Source organism: Aotus nancymaae, unplaced genomic scaffold (assembly GCF_030222135.1).
Source record: "Aotus nancymaae isolate 86718 unplaced genomic scaffold, 86718_ANA_hifiasm-v0.15.2.pri h1tg000015l_1, whole genome shotgun sequence".
In the NCBI taxonomy this organism is placed as follows: domain Eukaryota; kingdom Metazoa; phylum Chordata; class Mammalia; order Primates; family Aotidae; genus Aotus; species Aotus nancymaae.
Window position 1 is genome coordinate 8,059,017 of NW_026988427.1, and position 24,400 is coordinate 8,083,416.

A 24,400-nucleotide genomic window follows, 5' to 3' on the forward strand; every position below is an offset into this window, starting at 1 on the left:
TCTTGCCCTCATCCTACCTCAGTTTATTTCATGACTTTGGCCAATATACACTGAAGGAAAGCCAATTTGGGGACAAATTCCTTATACTTATATCCCAAAATTCTTCAGCTTCTGCGATTCTTGGAAACAGGTCACTAGTAATATATAATCTCACCCTGGAACAGCTCCCTACTGGTTTCTCTGTTTTGTCCTTTAAAATAGATGGCATATCCAAATCCCTAAAATCCTCTAACCCCAAATCACTAAGGTTCTCAATTTCTTCAACTACAAATTTACTGAGCACCACATCCACCTGAGCAGCTTTCTCATGTATTAACTGATACAACCACATCTCCTTTAGAGAAAAAAGTCTACTTTCCATGGGGGGAGACCCCACTACGGGTAAGGAAGCAAGGGAGGAAGTGCTAAAAGGGTGGCAATCCATTTCTCATGGACTAGAACCACCTAAAGGCTTTACTATCTGAATCTTTCTTTCTCTAGAAAGGCAATTATGACTTAATAGTCTTGGAGTAAAAAACCCAGCTCTCCATATATGTGTGCAAGGTCACCTCACCAATCCTAACTCTGTTTCTTCACATGCATGATGGAAGAAAACCAACCTTTATGGGTTGCTAGGGGGATAAAAAACATAAATGTAAGTAAAGGACTTGAAACACAGCAAGTGCATTTCTGTTCCATTCTTCATAACTAAGATATCTAAGCCTTTGTTTTCATTATTTCCAAATTGAGAAAACAGACTACACCCCTCAAAATTATGCATGGGAAGACCAAACGGCACTTACTTTCAGGCTGAAGCAAATGGCATGAGACCCTGAGTATTATGGAGAGAACAAGTAGCATTATGAATGGATTTTGGCACCAACCTGCTGGTCGCTTGGTCAGATTGAGACAGTCTGCATGGTAAACTTTTGGGCAGCCTGGCTTCTTGCAGGAAACGAGCTGGCCAGCATCCCCGCAACTAAAACACTCATCTTCTCGCTCCTTTGTGATTTCACCCTGGGACCTGCGCTTCCCCTGTTGCTTCTTCTTGAATTTCTTTGACTTTTCTTCTGTGGCAATGGGTTGATTCTACAAGTCAGATATTGAGCATTCTGTCAGCATTCTGCCAACATGTTAGTACCAATCTTAACAAGGTTAACTATCCTTTCTGAGCCTCATTCTCTTCTTTGGGAAAAGGGATTGTCATGAAGATAAAATGCAGGAAAGGTACCTGGTACGTCACAGTTACGTAGCAATAATTACCACTTTTGTATCAACTACTCTTGCCACCTGAACAAAATAGAAGACAAAAATCCTTCTGTTTTTTGCTGATACATAAGGCTGGTGTTAAATGTCATGCCTTTCATAAGTTATTTATTTATTTATTTATTTATTTATTTAGAGGAAATCTTGTTCTGTTGCCCAGGCTGGAGTGCAGTGGTGCAATCTCAGCTCGCTACAATCTCCACCTGCTGGGTTCAAGCAATTCTCCTGCCTCAGCCTCCTGAGTATAGCTGGAATTACAGGCACGCGCCCACCACCACACCCGGCTAATTTTTCTATTTTTAGAAAAGACGGGGTTTCATCATGTTAGCCAGACTGGTCTAAAGCTCCTGATCTCCTGATCTACCCACTTCGGCCTCCCAAAGTCCTGGCATTACAGGCATGAGCCACTGCGCCCAGCCAAAGTTTTATTTTGTATTTGTCTACTTTCAAAATTAAAGAAGGTTTCTGTATGTATATACACGTTTCTCATTCATTCAACAAAGCGTAACTGAACTTAGCGCTGTGTTAAGACACAAAAAAGTTAATGCAGGGTCCCTGCGGTGACCATGAATTAACTTCGATTAACTTGACTTGATACATATCAAGTCAAATTAGCTTCATGTCCCCCACTCCCAAGACGGACCCTGGAGCAGCCAGCAGATGTCCTCTCCATGTTCCCTGCAGCCCACACTTGGGTCACCAAATCCTGTGGCTCTTCATCACATTATTCATTTTAACCCAGAAACATCTAGGACCAATCTACAAGGCTTAATGGAGGTCCATCCTATTCTGACAGACCACTGTCTACTGAAAGTCCACAGTGATCTCTTATTTCTCAGTTTCTGCTATAGCATCTACCTCTCACTAATTCCTGTAAAATGCTATCCTATGCAAACCTCAAGAATGCAGAAACAGACATCTACAGTACACTTACCACCATTAAATATGGGTTAAACTCAGTTACTATTTTAATTTATAGGAAACAAGTCAACGAACATCTTAAGGAACAACATTAAACCAACAAAAACTAAACAAAAAGCAAAATAAAACCCAATATAGAGGTGATTCTCCTTAATTAACAAGATAAAAAACAATCATTGGATGTTCTTCATTTTCCTGTTATTGCTCAAAATTACGTACTCTTTTTTGGACAGGCACGGTGGCTCGCACCTGTAATCCCAGCACTTTGGGAAGCCAAGACAGGTGGATCACCTGAGGTCAGAAGTTCAAGACCAGCCTGGCCAACATGGTGAAACCTTGTCTCTACTAAAAGTACAAAAAATTAGCCAGGTGTGGTGGCGGGCACCTATAATCCCAGCTACTTGGAAGGCTGAGACAGGAGAACTGCTTGAACCTGGGAGGCAGAGGTTGCAGTGAGCTGAGATCACACCACTGCACTCCAGCCTGGGCAACAGAGCGAGACTCCATCTCAAAAACAAATTTATTTACCCTTCTTATTGGCTTCTATGTTAATTTACATGTTTTCAGTTCTTAATGTTGAGTTTCAAAATCAAAAAGGCATACGGAACATTCTCCACTGAAGCCACTATTTAGTCTACTTTGCATCAAACTTCAATTTTTACTATGCTCTTACTTATGATAGAGAAATCTTGAAACATCCAGATGTTCATCTAGTATGTCCATCCATTATATTAAAAAATTAACACAGTCACTAAAAATAATCAGCAAGGACTTTAAAAAAATAAGAAAAGGAGGACACAGACGTGGAAATAATACTTAACAGTTACAGAATTAGAATTCAATTTTTCAGAAAGTGCACACTAAAAAACAGGAAGACACAACAATGCTTATACTTTGTTATAGTGGGGAGATTAAGAGTTCTACTTTTATCTATGATGTTATGCTACATTTAGAAACTCCAGAGTTTTTGGTATCTTCAGAAAGAGAAACAGAGAGAGAGAGAGAGACACACAGATATACCAAGAATCCAAGTGGCTTATTAGGAGATGTGAGATCAAGACAAGGGAGGTAACTAGCCTTCTTTATAAGGTCTTATTTCACAGCATTATTATCTAGAAAAGGATCACCAATTAAAGTCAGATGGTGCAAAACACTTCAAGAATATTCTTTTATTTTATTTATTTTTTTGAGACGGAGTTTCGCTCTTGTTACCCAGGCTGGAGTGCAATGGTGCGATCTCGGCTCACCGCAACCTCCGCCTCCTAGGTTCAGGCAATTCTCCTGCCTCTGCCTCCTGAGTAGCTGGGATTACAGGCACGCACCACCATGCCCAGCTAATTTTTTGTATTTTTAGTAGAGACGGGGTTTCACCATGTTGACCAGGATGGTCTCGATCTCTTGACCTCGTGATCCACCCGCCTTGGCCTCCCAAAGTGCTGGGATTACAGGCGTGAGCCACCGCGCCAGGCTAAGAATATTCTTTAAAACCTCTTATGTAATTGAATTGATCAGCCAAATGCTTAGTGAATTGCAAGTGGCCCTATCAACACCTATTCAATGTCATTAATTTCTTTTTTTTTTTTTGAGACGGAGTCTTGCTCTGTCATCCAGGCTAGAGTGCAGTGGTGTGAACTTGACTCACTGCAATCTCCGCCTCCTGGGTTCAAGTGATCCTCCTTCCTCAGCCACCTCAGTAGCTGGGACTACAGGCACGTGCCACCATGCCTAGTTAATTTTTATATTTTTAGTAGAGATGGGGTTTCACCATGTTGTCCAGGCTGGTCTCAAACTCCTGACCTCTGGTGATCCACCTGCCTCAGCCTCCCAAAGTGCTGGGATTACAGGCATGAGCCACCAGGCCTGGCTCAATGTCAACAATTTCAAATAAATATCTTCTTAAAATGAAGACTGCCCTGACACTGTTAGGGAGGTAGGACTGCATCACTAATCCCAAAGCAGAAGTCTGGAAAGGTGGTACCTTTGGCCTTACACCCAAGAAGCCACTGCAGTTCGGGGCTCCACATTTGCAAACAGTCTTTCCATTCCCAAGACATTCTAGGTTGTAGTTGAAGGTAAGTTCAGTGCCTGCATAAGAGACCATGAAAATATTAATATCTATGGTTTTAATTATATTATTTCTGTATTAATTACAAAGGATACCAAATCCCAAGAGAACAAATTAATTTTAAAAAGAATTTTTAAAAAGGATTAACTCTAATCCTATATTTTAATAAATTCTAATCCCATGACATTCATAATCAGCTAACACAATTTAACAGAGAAAACTTAAATGGCTTAACAAGTAATATTTAAGATAACTTTTACTATAGAGGTGTTGATTACCTCAAGTTGTCTTTCATTTGTTTACTAACCATTCAGATTCAAAATATGCAAATTCATTACTAAAACAAACAAAAAACATCTTATCAGTGTGTCAGGCCCTGGGAATACAAGTATGAGGAAAACTCATTTGTCTGTTCTCAGGTGAACACGTGTTACCTGGCAGCACTCTGGAGAGGCATCTCAGTACAGAATAACACTGGAAATATGTAGATTACAGAGTGGTTGTAGGTCCAGTTACGTCACAGCCTTAGCAGGGTAATGTGAACCCTGAGCAGCCCATTTTAAAATGGAGAAATCTAACAAGCTTACTGAGAGAATATGACAATGCACATAGCAGTAATTTGTAAACTTTAATAAAAGGTACTCAAAAAAAACTGTCCTCTTTCTGTCAAAGGTCCATTCATCAAAAGTGTGAGAGGAAATAAAAGAAACATTCAAACTTAAAGCCCATAACTAAAAGCCAGTTATGGAAGGCCTACCAAATATACAAAGAGGTTACCTTTGCACAGGGCTAATAGTTTACGGTAACTGCATAAAGTAACCACTGTTCCTATTAAAAACTGTCAAGCTTTAGGAAGATTTCCCTTTGCAGTCTGACATGCCTTTTATCAGTGAGACTGATATAATGTTGAATAAAATCATTAGTATCATTATTTCTTTATTCAAATATATTCAAAATACAAAGGAGCTAACTTAGGGGTCATGCTATAGGAATAGCAGAATTATTCACGGTCTGATAAGAGGCTCATGCCATAAGGAGCTTGCAGGTACTGAGTGAGACTGACCAATTTAACAGGAGGGCCATATTTCCCATCTCATGCCTGAACTTACTGGATTGAATCTTTGGTGGTTTTATTCACACTGTTTTTTTTCTTTTTCTTTCTTTCTTTTTTTTTTTTTTTTTTTTGAGACAGAGATTCGCTCTGTTGCCCAGGCTGGAGTGCGGTGATGCGATCCTGGCTCACTGCAGCCACTTCTGCCTCCTGGGTTCAAGCTATTCTCCCGCCTCAGTCTTCCGAGTAGCTGGAATTACAGGTGCCTGCCACTATGCCTGGCTAATTTTGTATTTTTAGTAGAGATGGGGCCAGGCTGGTCTCAAACTCCTGACCTCAAGTGAGCCGCCCACCTTGGCCTCCCAAAGTGTTGGGATTATAGGCGTGAGCCACTGTGCCCAGCCCCATGCTGTTTTTTTCTTAATAAAAGATTTATGGATAACTAAATTTTTGGAGACATGATGTGCTTATAATACAGAACTCTACCTTATACATAAATATAAGAAAGCAGGACACTTGCCGTAACTGGCTGCTCACTGAATATACACGGTGTAAGCATAATCACATAGTGGCTAAATTAAATCAGAAATTATCAGTGCTCATAAAGTAAACAGTGATACCATTCTAGGAAAGAGTCCAACATGCAATAATCCTTGATAGAACTCCAGTTACTGGACATGGCAAAGGGCGTCAGAGAAGAGATAAACAAGGAGTAAAGATGGCACATGTGGGAGAGTATGCAAAGAGCCCAGGAAGTTCAATGAAGGCCTCAGCTCTGACAGGCACTTCACCTGTCACTTAGCACATCCTGTCTCATTTTCCCCATCCTGAATCTATGCAGACCGGAAGCCAAATGAGAATAGGAAGAAAGTCTGAGAATTTCAATACCAAGCTACCGAGCTGATGAAAACAGGAAAAAAAGAAGAGAAACTGGCCTCCCAAAGTGTTGGGATTCTCTGCTAGACACGACAGAGGACATCCCCATGGATATGAACTGAAGGTTCTGAGTAGAAGAATGGGACTGTCAGCACTCAGCAGACATACAACTAAATCATATGATTGATTTATTACAGAGGAACTATATTTATATTGATTTAATATGGAAGAACCTCTCCAACCCTGGGGTGATCAGAGAGAAAAATGGAGAAAAGAATGAAGGAAAAAATATACTGAGTGTCCCATAGATTAAATTTAAAAAACAAACACAAAAACAGACTAAGATCTGAACAAACATCATTTTAATTATTTTATCTTGATCAAAGCTTCCTGAGGACAACAGTGACTGAGCAAAAGAGCACTAAAGTCTTCCAGAACATTCAAATGGGATTTCTGCTTCAACAGTAATTAGACTATACAATTGTATATTAGACTACTGAGGCCAGTTCTATCCCAGTTCGAATATAGGAGACTGATTTTTACTGTTTTACTCATATCCTTGGCAAAACTAAATTTGAAAACTAATATACTTTCTTGTACATTTCAAAATGTACAAAGTTGGCTGGGCATGGTGAGTGGATCACGAGGTCAGGAGATTGAGACCATCCTGGCCAACATGGTGAAACCCCATTTTGGTCTTTACTAAAAATACAAAAAAAAAAAAAAAAATTAGCTGGGTGTGGTGGCGCACGCCTGTAGTCCCAGCTACTCAGGAGGCTGAAGCAGGAGAACTGCTTGAACCCAGGAGGCAAAGATCAGTGAACCAAGATCACACCACTGCACCACAGCCTGGGTGACGGTGCGAGACTCCATCTCAAAAAAACAAAACAAAACAAAACAAAAGTTTACAGAAATTTTAATATTTAAAAAATCATGCAATTTGGAGTGTGTTACATGCATAGGTATATATGTTCAAAGTAACTGTATCAAAACGCTGAAGGTATAGATTAAGATCTTTTATGGAAAATACCACATATCTTTACTGTCAAACCACTCAGCCATATCAGATTTACTTTAAATTCAAATAAACTTATTATTATTTGTCCTGGTTACAACCATCTCACTACCCCATTAGAGAGACAGGTACCCAGGTGAGCCATGACAGAGCACTAGATTCTCCAAAGGTCCTGTTCTTTGGCATCCTAGAGGTTGACAGGTTTTTGTTGTTTTGTGTATGTTATTTTTGTTGTTGTTGTTGTTGAGACAGAGTCTCACTCCGTCATCTAGGCTGGAGTCCAGTGGCAAGATCTTGGCTCACTGCAACCTCTGCTGCCCAGGTTCAAGTGATTCTCCTGCCTCAGCCTCCTGAGTAGCTGGGATTACAGGCACCTGCCACAGCACCCAGGTAATTTTTGTAGTTTTAGTAGAGATGGGGTTTCATCATCTTGGCCAGGCTGGTCTTGAACTCCTGACCTTGTGATCCATCTGCCTCAGCCTCCCAAAGTGCTGGGATTACAGGCATGAGCTACAGCACCCGGCCTTGTGTGTGTATTTTTAAGAGTCAGAGGTCTCACTATACTACCCAGGCTGCTTCTCAAACTCCTAAACTCAAGCGATTTCTGGACCCAGCCTCCTGAGTAACAAAGACTACAGGCATATACCACCACACCTGTGGTTTATTTTTAAAATAGCCTTGGGTCCATAATCCATAAGATATGAAAGACTGAGAGACTGACCTTTGGTTTATAAAGTCGAAGAAGGGCAACTGTGAAAGGGAAGGTGAGAAAGGAGACTGAAGAGTTAGTAGTTTCTAAAGCAAACCTATTAGTGGGAAGTTCATATAAATGTGAAAATTTGTTCCATTAAAACCATCCATATCCTGAAGACATTGTACTGAAAGAATAAGCCAAGCCAAGCCAAGCAAGGTGGCTCACGCCTGTAATCCCAGCACTTTGGGAGGCTGAGGTAGGAGGATCACTTGAGCCCAGGAGTTCCAGACTAGCCTTGGCAACATAGCAAGACTCCATCTCTACCCCCACCTCCAAAAAAAAAAAAAGCTGGGAATGGGGAAATGTGCCTACAATCCTAGCTACTCAGGAGGCTGAGGCAGCAGAATTGCTTGAGCCCAGTAGTTCGAGGCTGCAGTGAGCTGTGACGGTACCACTCTACTGCAGCTTGGGCAACAGAGTAAGGCTCTGTCCCTAGACAATAAAAATGAATGAATAAATAAAAGAAATGAACCAGTCACAAAAGGACAAATATCATCTATTTATATGAAATACATATAGAAGTCAAATTCAGAAAGAAAAATGGAGGCTTAGTGTTTAGTGGGCATAGAGTATTAGCAGGGAAAGATGAAATGAGTTCTGGAGATGGATGGTGGTGATGGCTGGACAAAAATGTAAATGAACTTAATTCCAGAGAAGTGCACATAAAAAATGTTTAAAATTATAAACTTTATATTTTATATATTTTATGACACCAAAAAAAAAAAAAATCCATGTCCAAGGACCACCTGTAAGGTCTTCATGTGTCTTGGGAGTTTGGAAGTTCATTCTGGATTACAGGACATTGGGATTTTAGATGATAAAACCTGAAATTCATTCAATCTGAGGAAGGTGTTTGTAAAAAACCAAAGCCCTGAAATTCGGATGTCAGCTGCAGAATCCTAAAATGATTCTTACCTGCTTTAATGTCACTTAGCGCAAAAAGGCCTACACGGGTATCTCCATTCACAGACCACTTCTGTGTTTCACAGTTGGGCTGGCAGCAATGATTCATGAACCGAGCATAGTTTCCTTTGGGACCAGCATCAATGATTCGGTCCTAGAATTCCAAGAGAAGCTACACATCAGACTTCCTGAGACCTCTGCTATGGATTAAAATTTGACTATTCTCCCTAATAAGCTGGAGTTCCTATTTGTAAATATTGAATCTCTCAGGAAAAAGAAAAAGATCCCAAAGAACTTTGGTTCTGGAAGTGTGATCTCTGGACCAGCACCATCACCATTTGGCAATTTGTTAGACATGCTATTTCTTGAGCTGTGCTCCAAATGTACTAAAACAGGGACTCTGGGGTGGACCGCAGCATTCTGTCGTAACAAGGCCGCTAGGGGATTCTGACTACAGTGAAGTTTGAGGACCACTGCCCTACAAACAGCAGCTTGTCCCACTTTCTATTAGGTAGTTTCAACCCAGATGCACATTAGAAATCACCTAAGAAGATTTAAATACTAATGCAGAGTTCCAATCTCAAAGTAAGATCAGACTATCTGGAGGTGAGGATCTCACAAAGCCTAAGTGCACAACTTGAGAAATGCTTACACAGGTAAATATCAAGAAAGGATTTTATTGCAAAAACTAATGCTGGGCACGGTGGCTCATGCCTGTAATTCCAGCACTTTGGGAGGCCAAGGCAGGCAGATCACCTGACGTCAGGAGTTTGAGACCAGCCTGGCCAATATGGTGAAACCCCATCTCCACTAAAAATACAAAAATTAGCTAGGCAAGGTGACAGGTGCCTGTAGTCCCAGCTACCTGGGAGGCTGAGGCACAAGAATCTCTTAAACCCAGGAGGCAGGGGTTGCAGTGAGCCGAGATCATGCCCCTGTACTCCAGCGAGACTCCGTCTCGAAAGAATAAATTTAAAAAAAAAAAGGCCACAAAGTCAGGAGATCGAGACCATCCTGGCCGACATGGTAAACCCCGTCTCTACTAAAAATACAAAAATTAGCTGGGCAAGGTGGTGCATGTCTGTGGTCCCAGCTACTCAGGAGGCTGAGGCAGGAGAATCGCTTGAACCTGGGAGGTGGAGGCTGCAGTGAGCTGAGATCGAGCCACTGCATGCCAGCCTGGGCATCCAAACAAACAAACAAACAAAAAGATTTTAAAAATTTTGCATGAACTTATCAGTACAATAATTAAATGTTTCACAAATAATTTCTCAATCTGTAAAATAAAAGAATAAAAAAATTATGTACTACTATGTACTTTTCTGGCTTCAAACTTGTAATCCTGTAGAAAACATACTCAAAGATCGACTCTCCAATTTTCATAGAATGGTTCAAAAACAAGGCTTTTTAAAAGCAGCTGTATTGCCTCTGGCCATGAATACCCAGAAATGAGCACGCTTACCTACTCCAGAACCCCAATCCAGCAATCCCACTGGGTTTGGGAAAACACCCTTTCTTGGGAACTGCATTACATGCCTTCAAATACTATAGCTGGAACAACGCAAACTTTACAATCTTATAACAGTGAAAACAGCACTTCCCCTTACTTACTTTGTCTAGGGTAAGCATATAGAAATTAGTGATATCGTGTTCCTGAGCATAACGAATTCGAGCTCTGCATTCTTCTTCATCTATAAGCTCACCCACATACTCATTCACAAATTCACCCTAGAACAAGAAACAACTCCTGACTTAATGGAAAAAAACACACCAGTATCCAAATGTATACATTTTTTTAAAAAGTAATGAAAATATCAAATTCTCCAAAGCAGATTACCTGAGTATAATTTTATGCACATATAATTACTTTATGATCCCTAACTATCTGATAATGAAAAACACCTTCTTACTCCCACCACTGGTACCAGTAGAAAGATTATGCTACACTGGATACTAAAGATCTTCCAGAATGGAAGATTAGTAAGTAAACTACAGCTTCCTTATAAAGAGAGATGGATGGCCAATCTCTACCTGCCCCAGAGCCTTATTAGGTTTTCCTAAATAAACTATGTTCATCTTCCTTGGCGCTACACATTCCAAAGTATCATCCTCCCTACTCATGCTACAGTTACCCTGGCTTTCACACGTGTTCACTCCTAACCTGCAAGGCTTTCATGGCCACCTTGCCTGAGTCAACAGCTACTTACCTTTCAAGTCTCAATTTAAAATATCCTCAGAAGCCAGGAGTGGTGGCTTATACCTGTAATGCCAACACTTTGGGAGGATCGTTTGAGCCCAGGAGTTTGAGACCAGCCTGGGCAACATTGTGAGACCTTGCCTCCACAAAAAATACAAAAATTAGCCAGGTGTGGTAACGCAAGCCTGTAGTCCCTGCTACTCAGGAGGCTGAAATGGGAGGATCATTTGACCCTGGAAGGCGGAGGTTGCAGTGAGCAGAGATGGCACCACTGCACTCCATCCTGGGTGAGAGAGTGAGAACCTCTCTCAAAAAAATAAAGAAAATAAAATATAATCAGAGACAAACTAGTTTCAGTTCCTTTGTCACACATCTCTGAAGCCCTTTATACTTCCACACTGGGAGATGACTGGTTCATTATCTCTCTCTCTCCAGAATGTAAACTTTATGAAAGCATGAGCCATATCTCTCCTCTCGTCTTAGTCAGTGCATCCCCAGAACAACACCTGGCACATACAATAGATATAAAAAATAAATACATTACTGCAATTTCACTCAATAAGGCTTAACCTTCTTCTCCTTCATGTTTCATGAAGCCAATCTGTTTTTTCCTCACTTAAAAAAAATTTTTTTTGTTTTGTTTTTTTGAGATGGAGTTTTGCTCTTGTTGCCCAGGCTGGAGTGCAATGGCGTAATCTTGGCTCACTGCAACCTCTGCCTCCCAGGTTCAAGCGTTCTCCAGTCTCAGCCTCCCAAGTAGTTGGGATTATAGGCAAGTGCCATCACGCCCAGCTAATTTTTGTATTTTTAGTAGAGATGTTGGCCAGGCTGGTCTCGAACTCCTGAACTCAGGTGATCTGCCCACCTCAGCCTCCCAAAGTGCTGGGATTACAGGCTTGGGCCACCACACCCGGCCACTAAAAATATTTTATTAGTATGTGGATCAATGTCTCTGTCTCATGTGCTCAGTGTCCTCTCTCTTAATTACTGGTTCTTGGATAGTCACAAAACAGCAAACAAAGCCACAGCATTTCTATGAATGACCCTTTTTTCCATCCTCCTACACAGTGACCATGATCAATACAAAGACCTCTGGAGATCAAAACCATCCATTCTCAAGTGTCTAAACTGGGAGGATATGGCAAGACACAATAAGATTAATTATTAACTGCATTTTCCTTGATGATGAATTTTCTAATGTCAAGAATTAACGATATCAAGCAACTGCACAAAGGAGAAAAAAACAGTAATTTAGCTTTTTCTGACCTTTTTAATATCTGTTTTTGTCCGTAGACCCCAACCCCTCTGTAACGTGCGGAAAATTTCAACCTCTGGATATTGGCGCTTGGAAAAGCACTGGTTTTGACAACGCCCTCCGGCAGGACATACTGTGGGGTGGCACTCATAGAGCAGCATGCGGTTGATGCATTCAGAGTCTATACCACAGGGGTTCTCATCAGTAGCTTTACAATTGCAACGGGGTATTTCAGACAAGTCGGCAGTGAAGATCTGTACCCTGCCAATGGGACGGTTCACCTGGAAAAGTAGCACACAGTATACTGCATAAAACAAGCTAGCATAAGACAATTCAGGCCCTGAAAAAGGCAAATCTTTGTTCCTTGAAGTTGCAGCCACGTTTCCCATGATTTTCAGCTATCAACATTTAGACAGTTTGATATAAAAACACAGCCTCACTTGACGTATAAAATATGAACTCCACAAGAATTGCATGAACCCAGGAGGCTGAGGTTGCAGTGAGCCAAGATTGTGCCACTTCACTCCAGCCAGGCTGACACGCCATCTCAAAACAATAAAATACGAACTTTACAATTTTTCAAAAATTCATTTAAATAAACCATTTCAAAGCTGGTACACCAAGTGAATTATAAACTAAGTTTCTGCTATTGTCCCATGGTGGCACCACACTCGCTGCTACATAAAAATAGGCATTATTTTTCCTTCCTTTTTTTGTCGCCCAGGTTGGAATATAGTGGCTGGATCTTAGCTCACTGCAACCTCTGCCTCCTGGGTTCAAGTGATTCTCCTGCCCCAGACTCCCAAGTAGCTGGGACTACAGGCACGCACCACCAAGCCCGGGTAAATTTTGTATTTTTAGTAGAGACGGGATTTCACTACGTTGGCCAGGCTGGTTTGAACTCCTGACCTCAGGTGATCTGCCCTCTTAGGCCTCCCAAAGTGCTGGGATTACAGGCAAGAGCAACTGCATCCGGCAAAGCTACTGCACCCAGCCTCTACCTTCCTTTTTTTAAAAAAATCAGTTAACCCTTGAACAACAAGCACTATTATTTATTCTTTATCATTTTTTCGATTTAATACACTTGACATAGAAAGCACTATTCTTTTATTTTTTATTTTTATTTTTTAAGACGAAGTCTCATTCTGTTGCCTAAGCTGGAATGCAGTGGCACGATTTTGGCTCACTGCAACCTCCACCTCCTGGGTTCAAGTGATACTCTTGCCTTGGCCTCTCAAGTAGCTGGGACTACAGGCACATGCCACCATGCCTGGCTAATTTTTGTACTTTTAGTAGAGATGGGGTTTCACTATGTTGGGCTGGTCTTGAACTCATAACCTTGTGATCCACCCACCTCAGCCACCCAAAGTGCTTGGATTACAGGCATGAGCCACCGTGCCCAGTGAGAAAGCACTATTCTTAAGTGGGAACTTAATGTCATGAAAACATCTGTGCCTAATTTGGGTTCCTCTATGCCTGCTGTATCAGCCTCACAAGTAGTTGGGACTACAGGTAGGTATTACCACATTGAGCTTATAATTTGAAATCTTTTTAAAAGAACTATAGCAGTGTCACTCATGGGTTAATGTAGAAGCAGTGTTAGTGCTAAAAAATATAGTGAAAGTCTGGTGAGGTAAAACATGAAGGTCAAACAGCTATTGTGATACCAAAGCCATTAAGGCAGAGGTTTTAACAAATACTAGCAACAAGGAAAGACAATAGATGTTCCAATACAATGATGGATTTGTGCATGAGAATGTGTCTCCCCTCATTTCATATTATTTCTGTGGGAACAGTCAAATTAAGTATTGTAGGACACAAACCACACATAAAATTTAACTATTAAGGAATTGTGTGATTTTGAATAAATTACTTGCAGGACTATTGTGAGAATAAGAAATATATGTATAGTACAGCACCTAGCTGCCTCTCAAACAGGGTAGACATATTAAATTATTTCTTCCTTTCTTATATAATGTCCTTATGATTGTTTCTCATATCAAATATTCTAGATTACTCATTCTAATCCACCTAAATCACTATTACTTACAAGTTATTTCTATCCTCTAAATTTTCAAACGCTTTCACTTCTTGCATTTTATTATTTGCCTACTCCCCTTTAATATTACAAAATCTACAATCTGGAAATATACTGTCATCAAACCATTTCTCTATCAAAATTTAACAGGAGGAATCCAGGTGCAGTGGCTCACATCTGTAATCCCAGTACTTTGGGAGGCTGAGGTTAGAGGATTGTTTGAGCCCAGAAGTTCAAGACCAGCCTGGCCAACACAATGAAACCCTGTCTCTACAAAAAAATTTGACAACGTAGTCAGGCATGGTGGCAAGTGCTTGTAGTCCCAACTACTCAGGAAGCTGCAGTGGGAGGATCATTTAGGCCTGCAAGGCACTCCAGTCTGGGTGACAGAGCAAGATGCTGTTTAGGGAGAAAAAGGATGTAGGTCTCACTGCCAGATCTGTTCCTAGATTCGTCAAAATACTGGTAAGGTTTGGAAACTTCTTGTTAATGGAGAAATACCCTCAACACATGCAACTGGAAGCCATTAAGGGATAAGTCTTACAGTGTCTAAGGTAAATTCTAAGGGGATAGACAACAACAGGTAATATCAGACACCCAAAACTACAAGTCCTGAATAGGGCATTTGAACATTCACTTCTGATTCAAAGTATTTTTACCTGAACCCTTCCCAAATACACACAAAGGTTCATGCTACTCCTTTTCTCTCTACAAATATATGTTTGTTTTTGAGACAAAATCTTACTCTGTCCCCCAGGCTGGAGTGCAGTAGCGCAATCCCAACTCACTACAGTGTGATCAGGCTCAGGTGATTCTCCCACCTCAACCTCTCAGCTAGACACCCATTAGACAAAAGACACCCAGATAATTTTTTTTTTCTTTTGTATTTTTTGGTAGAGACTGGATTTTGCTATATTGCCCAAGCTGGAATTTTTTTTTTTTTTTGAGATGGAGTTTCGTTCTGGTTGCCCAGGCTGGAGTGCAGTCAATGGTGCAATCTCAGCTCACCGCAACCTCTGCCTCCTGGATTCAAGCAATTCTCCTGCCTTAGCCTCCCGAGTAACTGGGATTACAGGTGTGCACCACCACACTCTGCTAATTTTTTGTATTTTTAGTAGAGACAGGGTTTCTCCATGTTGGTCAGGGTGGTCTCCAACTCCCAACCTCAGGTGATCCGCTGGCCTTGGACTCCTAAAGTGCTGAGATTACATGCATGAGCCACTGCACCCGGCCGAAAAATATATGTTTTAATCATTATTTCTTATCAACTGGTCTAACCTGTTATTAATCCAAAAATAAGTTTCTTATCACGTCATAAACTCAAACCAAACCAAAAGAAATCCCACATGGTTAAGAACAAAGACATGGATATATAATTGCAAGTAAATCTCACTATAGATCAAGAGTTAAATAACTTTTTCTTTAAAGGGTCAGACAGTAAATACTTCATGCTTTGCAGGCCATAAATCTCCACATGTAGCTCGACTCTGCCACTGTAATATAAAAATGGCCATATATAATATGTAAATGAAGAAGTATGCTGTGGATACTGATTGAAAGTTCAATTTCATATAATCTTTATGTGTCACAAAATCTCTTCCCTTTTTCCCAACCACTAAAAAATGTAAAAACAACCTGTAGCTCAAGAATATTAAAAGAATAGGCAGTAGACCAGATTTGCCCATGAACCATAGTTTGCCAATGCCTGCTCTAGATCCTTTTCCTGGAAATGTTTATTTTTTTAAAAAAAGTGGAGGAAAGAAGTTGGCCTCTAAATTCTTGATGAGATCACTCACAGGAAATTGCTCTCTCAGTAGAGCAATATGGTTCCTATGCTAACTCTAAAATGCCTACCTTGCTGTTATCTGACACTTAGGACTACGTGAATAGTATTATTTTCCATTTTTGAGGCCTAATGACTATGCTTCGAGGTTGTATTTTCACATACATTGCGAGACTCATTTAGACCCACTTACAGGTTTTGAAATTCTTAATATTAGAAATTGTAATTATTTGTAAGGATTAATAGTTTATGACTTTTTTTGTTATTTGTTCTTTTTAAAATATAATCTTGGTATGGATATTTTATGACATGTAAAGTAACAATTTAAAGGCCAGGAGTGGCAGCTCATGCCTACAATCCGTAATTTGGGAAGCCAATGTGGGACGATAACCTGAGGTCAGGGGATCTGGTCTAGGAAACACAGTAAGATCCCATGTCTAATAAAGGAAAAAAAAAATTGGGCCGGGTGCAGCAGCTCGCAGATCATCTGAGGTCAGGAGTTTGATACCACCCTGGCTAACATGGGAAAAACCCATCTCTGTTAAAAACACACAAATTGGCTGGGTGTGGTGGCACATGCCTGTAGTCTCAGCTACTTGGGAGGCCGACACAGGAGAACTGCTTGAACCCAGGAGGCAGAGGTTACAGTGAGCCGAGATCACGCCACTGCACTCCAGCCTGAGTGACAGAGTGAGACTCCGTCTCAAAAAAAAAACCAAAACCAACCTTCAGAAGCAGTGAATATTTTATTACTTATATCCCTTTTTAGAGGTCTTCCAAAGTTCAAAACGAAAATATACTTATTTAAAAAAATAAAATTCAGGCCAAGTGTGGTAGCTCCCACCTGTAATCCCAGCACCTTTGGAGACTGAGGTAGGTGGATTGCTTTGAATTCAAGAGTTCAGGACCAGTCTGGGCAACATGGTGAAACCCCAACTCTACGAAAAAATACAAAAATCAGCCAGGCGTTCTTGGTGGCTTATGTCTGTAATCCCAGCTACTCAGGAGACTGAGGCAGGAGAATTACTTCAGTCCCGGAAGAGGTTGCAGTGAGCCAAAATTGTACCACTGTACTCCAGGCTGGGTCAGAGTGAGACACTGTCTCAAACAAACAAAGAACAAAACTCATTCCATTTTGTAAATACCATGTAAGTCCATTAGACTAAATCTAAGACAGAGTATAGAATTTTAGTGTTCTTACTTCTCGTGTATCTTGTAAGAACTTACTACTTCATCATTACACATTATTACTAACTCACACATAAATCACAACTATGCTAAAAAAGATGAAAACAGGTCAGGCACAGTGGCTCAAGCCTGTAATACCAGCACTTTGGGAGGTCAAGGCAGGTGAATCACCTGAGGTCAGGAGTTCAAGACCAGCTTGGCAACATAGTGAAACCGTGTCTCTACTAAAAATACAAAAATTAGCCAGGAGTAGTGGTGTGCACCTGTAATCCCAGTTACTCAGGAGGCTAAGTAAGGCAGGAGAATTGCTTGAACCCGGGAGGCAGAGGTTGCAGTGACCCAAGATTGCACCTGGGAAACAGTGAAACTCCATCTCAAAACAAACAAACAAAAAAAACACACACAGAGACACAAAAGAATAAGAGAACAAATAATGCATTTTTTTTTTTTTTTTTTTTTTGCAATGGAGTCTCTGTCGCCCAGGCTGGTGCAGTGGGTGCAATCTTGGCTCCCTGCAACCTCCACCTCCAGGATTCAAGTAATTCTCCTGCCTCAACGTCCTGAGTAGCTGGGACTATAGGAGCACACCAGCACACCCAGCTAATTTTTTATTTTTAGTAGAGATGGAGTTACACCATTTTAGCCAGGCTGGTCTCAAACTCCTGACCTCAGGTGATCTGCCTGCCTTGGCCTCGCAAAGTGGTGGGATTGCAGGCATGAGCCACTGCTCCCGGCTGCATTTCTAAGAACAAAGAAGAAACAGAATATTCTCATCCAGGAACAATGCCATCAAAGATGTTTTTTAAGAACAATCTGGGTAACCTCATTTTGTTAAGAGGCCTAACGATATTCTTTCATGTTTTATGATAATTCAGCATCACAACTAACATATCTGATAAAAAGAGGTTTGTAAAAAGGATTTAGTAAATATCAGGTTGATGCAAAAGTAATTGAGGTTTGTCATTAAAAGTAATGACAAAAAATTCAGCAACAACATAACACTAAAATTTCTTTTTTTTTTTTTTGAGACAGAGTGTTGCTCAGTCACCAGGCTAGGGTACAGTGGCGCAATCTTGGTTCACTGCAACCTCCACCTCCCATGTTCAAGCAATTCTCTTGCCTCGGCCTCCTGAGTAGCTGGGACTACAGGCATGTGCCACTACACCCAGCTAATTTTTGTATTTTAGTAGAGATGGGGTTTCACTATGTTGGCAAGGATGGTCTCGATCTCGACCTCGTGATCTGCCCGCCTCAGTCTCCCAAAGTGCTGGGATTACAGGCGTGAGCCACCGCACCCGGCCTAACACTAAAATTTCTAATAAATTTCTTCTCCACTGTCTCTTTATTGTATGTCATATAAATGACATAAAAATATTTAAAATACAAAGGCTCCACTGGACCCAGATGATAATGGTGATGACTTTTTTAGTAAAGGCGGGGTTTCTCCATATTGGTCAGGCTGGTCTCAAACTCCTGACCTCAGGTGATCCACCAGCCTCGGCCTCCGAAAGTGCTTGGATTACAGGCGTAAGCTACCGTGCCTGGTTGGTGATGATTATTTTACTAGGTAGACTGAGGGTTAGGTACACCTAAAATTAATTCTCCTGACATTGGGGTACTAGGAATGGTGCTCTGTTACTTGTTTCTTTTTTTCTTTTCTTTTTTTATTTTTTATTTTGAGATGGAGTTTCGCTCCTGTTTCCCAGGCTGCAAGATCTCAGTTCCTCGCAACCTCCGCCTCCCAGGTTCAAGCAATTCTCCTGTCTCAGCCTCCCGAGTAGCTGGGATTACAGGCTGATGTCAACACACCAGCTAATTTTTATATGTTTAGTAGAGATGGAGTTTCATCATATTGGTCAGGCTGGTCTCCAACTTCTGACATCAGGTGATCCACCTGCCCTAGCCTCCCAAAGTGTTGGGATTACAGGCATGAGCCACTGTACCCAGTCTGGTACTTGTTTCTGATCTTCTTTTAAGCTCATACCTCTACCTAAAACCCAACTATACTTGTCCTTCCATTCTTGTCATGAACAGAGTGAAAAGAGCCAGCTATTCAGTTTCTCTCCCGGAGAAGGACTCCTAAGATTTTCTCCTTACCTTTATATGTTTATAAGGTGGTGGCTTCTTGTCATTCTTTCGGTCCTCCTGAAGCTGTCTTAGCTCTTTTTGGGCCTTTAATTCCTCAAACCTTGCTGCAGCTTCCTGAAGAGCTATGAAAACAGACAGCACAAGTCACTTTAAAATCTCTGGGTGGAATTATATATTTATTCATTTATTTTTTCCCCTTTAAATTGGAGGAGAAACTCCATGTTTTACACAAAAATAAACCAATGCTATATGAAAAAGAAAACACATAACATCTATTTTAAAGCAGGTAACGTAGTCCCAAGAGTATTCGGACATAGTATTAAGACAAAACATAATCCGTAGCTAAATGGCACAATACAGACTACCACCCTTTAGATCACAGGTGTCCAACCATTTGAATATAAGGACCTTTTTGCTTTCCTGTGGTGGCTTTTATGAAAATTACACATGACCTTTTTTATTTTTTAAGCTCATCAGCTATTGTTACTGTTATTCTTAGTATATTTTATTTGTGGCCCAAGACAATTCTTCTTCCAGTATGGCCCAGGGAAACCAAAAGATTAGACAATTGTGCATTAGATGAGAAAACAATCAACAGCTAAATGACTTTAAAAAGCCCACAGATACCATCTCCTAATAACTACACTGCATCTGCTTAGCGAAGTTACTGCCTTTAAGTCTTTATCTTTCCTCAGTCCTAAACCTCCCATTTTCAGAAACTTTCTACTTCTTAGGTGCCCCAGGTATTGTGCTCACTCTCCTCTGGCAGAAATTCAAAGTTGAAGCTTTGTTCTCCTTCTTCCCTCTTCTCTTAAGACTTGTTCTGTAAATATAAACTATTAGCTCTAATGAAATAATGGAACTTTATAGCTAATCTACACTCAAGTCCTGCACTTTTTTTTTTTTGAGACAGGGTTTCACTCTAACACCCAGGCTGGAGTGCCATGGCACAATCACAGCTCACTGCAGCCTCGACTTGCTGAGCTGAAGTGATCCTCCCACCTCAGCCTCCTGAGTAGCTAGGACCACAGGCATGCATCACCATGCCAGGCTATTTTTTTTTTCTTTTGTAAAGACAAGGTTTCTCCATGTTGCCCAGTCTGGCCTCAAACTCCTAGGGTCAAGGTATCTATCTGCCTCAGCCTCCGAAGTGTTAGGATTACATGTGTGAGACACTGTGCTAGGCCACTGTACTTTCTCATGTTTAAAATGCTGCAACATCTGGCCAGGTGTGGCGGCTCACACCTGTAATCTCAGCACTTTGGGAGGCTGAGGCGGGTGGACCACAAGATCAGGAGTTCCAGACCAGCCTGACCAACATGGTAAAATCCCGTCTCTACTAAAAAATATAAAAATTAGCTGGGCATGGTGGCGCTCACCTGTAATCCCAGCTATTCAGGAGGCTGAGGCAGGAGAATTTCCTGAACCCAGAAGGCAGAGGTTGCAGTGAGTGGAGATCACACCACTGTACTTCCAGCCTGGGCAACAGAGCGAGACTCCGTTTCAAAAAAGAAAAAAAGAAAAGAAAAGAAAAAGAAAGATTGCCATATCTGAAAAGTCCAACAAAATCTTAAAATTCTCATTCTTCTGCACTTAAAACTGCAATTTACTATTCTTCACCCAAGTTAAAAACTGTGGGAATTCCATTATTGCCACTTTCTTCTCTGTGCCTTTCCCCATGCTCTGTCAATCCTTTAAAGAATCTTTCCTCTCGGCCGGGTGTGGTGACTCATGCCTGTAATCCCAGCACTTTGGGAGGCTGAAGCGGTGGATCACAAGGTCAGGAGTTCGAGACTAGCCTGACCAACATGGTGAAACCGCGTCTTAAAAAAAGAAAAAGAAACTCTCCCCTCTGACCTATCCTGTTCTTCATTTCCTTGTAGCCATCTATCAGAGTTTCTATATGTTCCACAGAGTCATCTAAATTGTTCTAAAATGTGTTTTTCCCACATCCTATTATTCAGCATGTCCTAGTCTACCTCCTTAACATCTATCCAATATAAATCATATTCTCCCTCTCCATGAACAATTCACCATTAGTCTCACTCTTTCTTTCTTTCTTTCTTTCCGTTTTTTTTTTTTTTTGAGACAGAGTCTTACTCTGTCACCAGGCGCCAGGCTGGAGTGCAGTGGCACAATCTCGGCTCACTGCAACCTCCACCTCCTGGGTTCAAGCAATTCTCCTGCCTCAGCCTCCCAAGTAGCTGGGACTACAGGCGCGCACCACCATGCCCAACTAATTTCTGTATTTTTTTTAGTAGAGACAGGGTTTCACCATGTTGGCTAGGATGGTCTCGATCTCTTGACCTCGTGATCTGCCTGCCTTGGCCTCCCAAAGTGCTGGGATTACAGGCGTGAGCCACCGCACCCGGCCTATTTCTTTCTTTCCTTTTTTGGGGGGGGTGGGGACAGAGTCTTGCTTTGTCTGTCACCCAGGCTGGAGTGCAGTGGTGTGATCTCGGCTCACTGCAGCCTCTGCCTCCCAGGTTCCAGCGATTTTTCCTCCGTCATCCTCCCGAATAGCTGCAGTAACAGGTGCACATCACCATGCTCAGGTAATTTTTTTGTATTGTTAGTAGAGACAGACTTCAAAGTGTTGGCCAGGATGGTCTCAAACTCCTGACCTCAAAGGCTCCACCTGCCTAAGCCTCCCAAAGTGCTGGGATCACAGATGTGAGCCACCGTGCTCAGCAGAACCTCATCATTTATGCCCCAAAATACTTGAAACAGCCATCTTGCTGATTTCCCCACTTGCAGCATCTCACCTTTTAATGGTACCAACACTGTCCCAGGCTGAAGTTTCTAAAACTCTGGTCTAACTAGGGATCTAGTTAGATATTCATCCTTTTAGGAAAATAGCCCAGTGCTCCCCCAACCAAGTGCTTAAACTATACCAAATACTTGGGAGGTTGCTAACTCAGGATGTTATTAATAGATTCAACACATGTTTTTGTATGTATTGACTTCTTGAGACATTTTAAGTCTTTTTCTTTTTTTGAAGTCAGTGTAGAGGTTAAGAGTTTAGATTCTGGCCCTACTATCAGAGTCAGATACCTTCCTCTATCACTTACTGGTACTGAAATGTTGAGTAAGTTCTTTAACATTAATTTGCCTCAGTTTCCTCATCTCCAAGATCAGGATGGTATCTACCTTATAGGGTTATTGTTAGCACTTAAAGCAGAAAATAAACACTGAACAGGGTCTGGCAAACAAAAATGATAACTATTATTATTATTATTATTATTCTTTCCCCAAAGAGTCACTTAGTAATCATCCATGACTTCCAAACATTGCTCCCCAACTTCCTTTTGCTCTGTTCCCATAGCATATACAATGCACACTTCTGCCACAATACTAACAAATACCAAAATCCTGGCAGGCTGGTATCTACTTCAGATTCCCCTGGAAAAACACAAGTTCCAAGAAGTCAGAGGCACCTAAAAACCCCCTGGTAGAATCTCAGAGCTTAGGCAGGCTCAGACCTGAGGTATTCCTTTTACTCTACCTTCTCCCCCTGCCAGCCTCAGTGCTGGCCAGTTCTATGCAGGCCAAAATACTGGTCACTTGATCCCTGACCATCTGAGATTATAAGACTCAAGACCCCAGATCCTGAAGTATTAGTACTGATAGCACAGTATTATGTATTTTTGTATTAGGAGTAGAACTGATAGCCCATATCTCTGTATAGAAACCACATGACAAACAGGTTAAGTGAGGAGCTACTAAAGTAACATGTGGCAAACAGAACCTTTGATAAACCTGTCCCCTATGGACATCACTCCTATTCCCTAACCAGGAAATTTTACCCGCATAGAATCTTCTTGCATGTCACTTGCTTAGAATCCCTTTTCATTTCATCCTATAGACAAAATCTTAAACAGATGCTCCTCATGTTAACAACTGGTTTACCTGGATGTAATCCCATCATAAGCTGAGGAACATAATAGATGTGCATCATCGTAAAGGTGTAAGTTGGACCATTTTAAGTCGAGAACCATCTGTACTTTAAGGACCAAATATATTAAATAGCAAGAGATACACTGTCTTTCAAAGGACAGCTACAGGAAGAAGGTAATTACCACTAAGGGGATACCAATTATGTACTCTGCTGTGTCACTTTTTATAATCCCACTGAATTCCCAGAGCAAACTTTCTCCATTATCTGGTAAGAGAAAACCAGATTCAAAGTTGATTCAACCACCTGGTAAGCAGTAAAACTAGTTCTGCTGATAACAGGGTACCCTGTTCTACCCAACTGTCTCCCCTGCCTTCATTACTAGGCCAGTTTACAAAATTTCTCTTGATTCAGAGCATTTATGCTTTGACCTTTACTAGTTTGTTCTACAATATCTGGTGAATTTTATTTCTTTCCAACAAGCTTAAAAGAAAAAAAAGGAACAAAAACTAAACTCCTTGGAGCGAATGCAGCTCTGTGAGAGATCTGAGGCTCTGTGTTTCTTCTATAAAATAGTTTCAGAACTCCATTACTTGATGGGATGCTGAGAAAACAACTGATAAGTCAAAAAATGCTCAAGGAAATTCTAATTAAGTAAAGGTTAAGGCTCAAATATAATGAGCTACATGGGTTAACTTCCCTGAAAAATACTATATTTGCAGCCACATAATGCCCTGAGAGGACAGAACACAGCTTCAAAATGGAAAATATGTGAATTCTAAAACAGATCAGACACTCAGGCAACAGAGGTCTGTGTTAGCCTGAGAAACAAAAAGGATAAAGTTACCTTTTTTATATGTCCCATCCACTCCTTTGCCCATTTTATCCTTGCTGCTCACATCACCCTCCATGTAAGGGAAGACTCGGGCCTGGTGAGTCCACAAATAATCATTAGATCCAAAAAAGAGGACAGGGAACTCTCCCACATCATGTCTCATCTTATCAATGTTGGAAGGAACAGCTCGAGGATGACAGATCTCAGCTGGCCACCACCTGGAAAAGGTGAAAAGGAGAAGAGTAACTTCTAGAAGGCTGCAAGGAATTAGGAAAATAACCTACTCATATA

The 24,400-nt window shown here is 41.1% G+C and overlaps 1 protein-coding gene across 8 annotated transcripts in view; it reads right to left on the reverse strand.

Annotated features, from left to right (window-relative positions):
• Positions 1-24,400, reverse strand: part of NSD1 (nuclear receptor binding SET domain protein 1) — a 164,752-nt gene that overhangs the window by 7,101 nt on the left and 133,251 nt on the right. For all 8 annotated transcript variants that reach the window (XM_064376591.1, XM_012466412.3, XM_012466413.2 and 5 more), the window contains 7 exons: positions 24,122-24,327; positions 19,389-19,501; positions 12,294-12,563; positions 10,442-10,558; positions 8,843-8,984; positions 4,145-4,251; positions 864-1,068 (listed from right to left, as the gene is read on the reverse strand). In XM_064376591.1, coding sequence (XP_064232661.1) covers positions 864-1,068; positions 4,145-4,251; positions 8,843-8,984; positions 10,442-10,558; positions 12,294-12,563; positions 19,389-19,501; positions 24,122-24,327 — 1,160 coding nt within the window. The remainder of the gene's footprint in view (positions 1-863; positions 1,069-4,144; positions 4,252-8,842; positions 8,985-10,441; positions 10,559-12,293; positions 12,564-19,388; positions 19,502-24,121; positions 24,328-24,400) is intronic.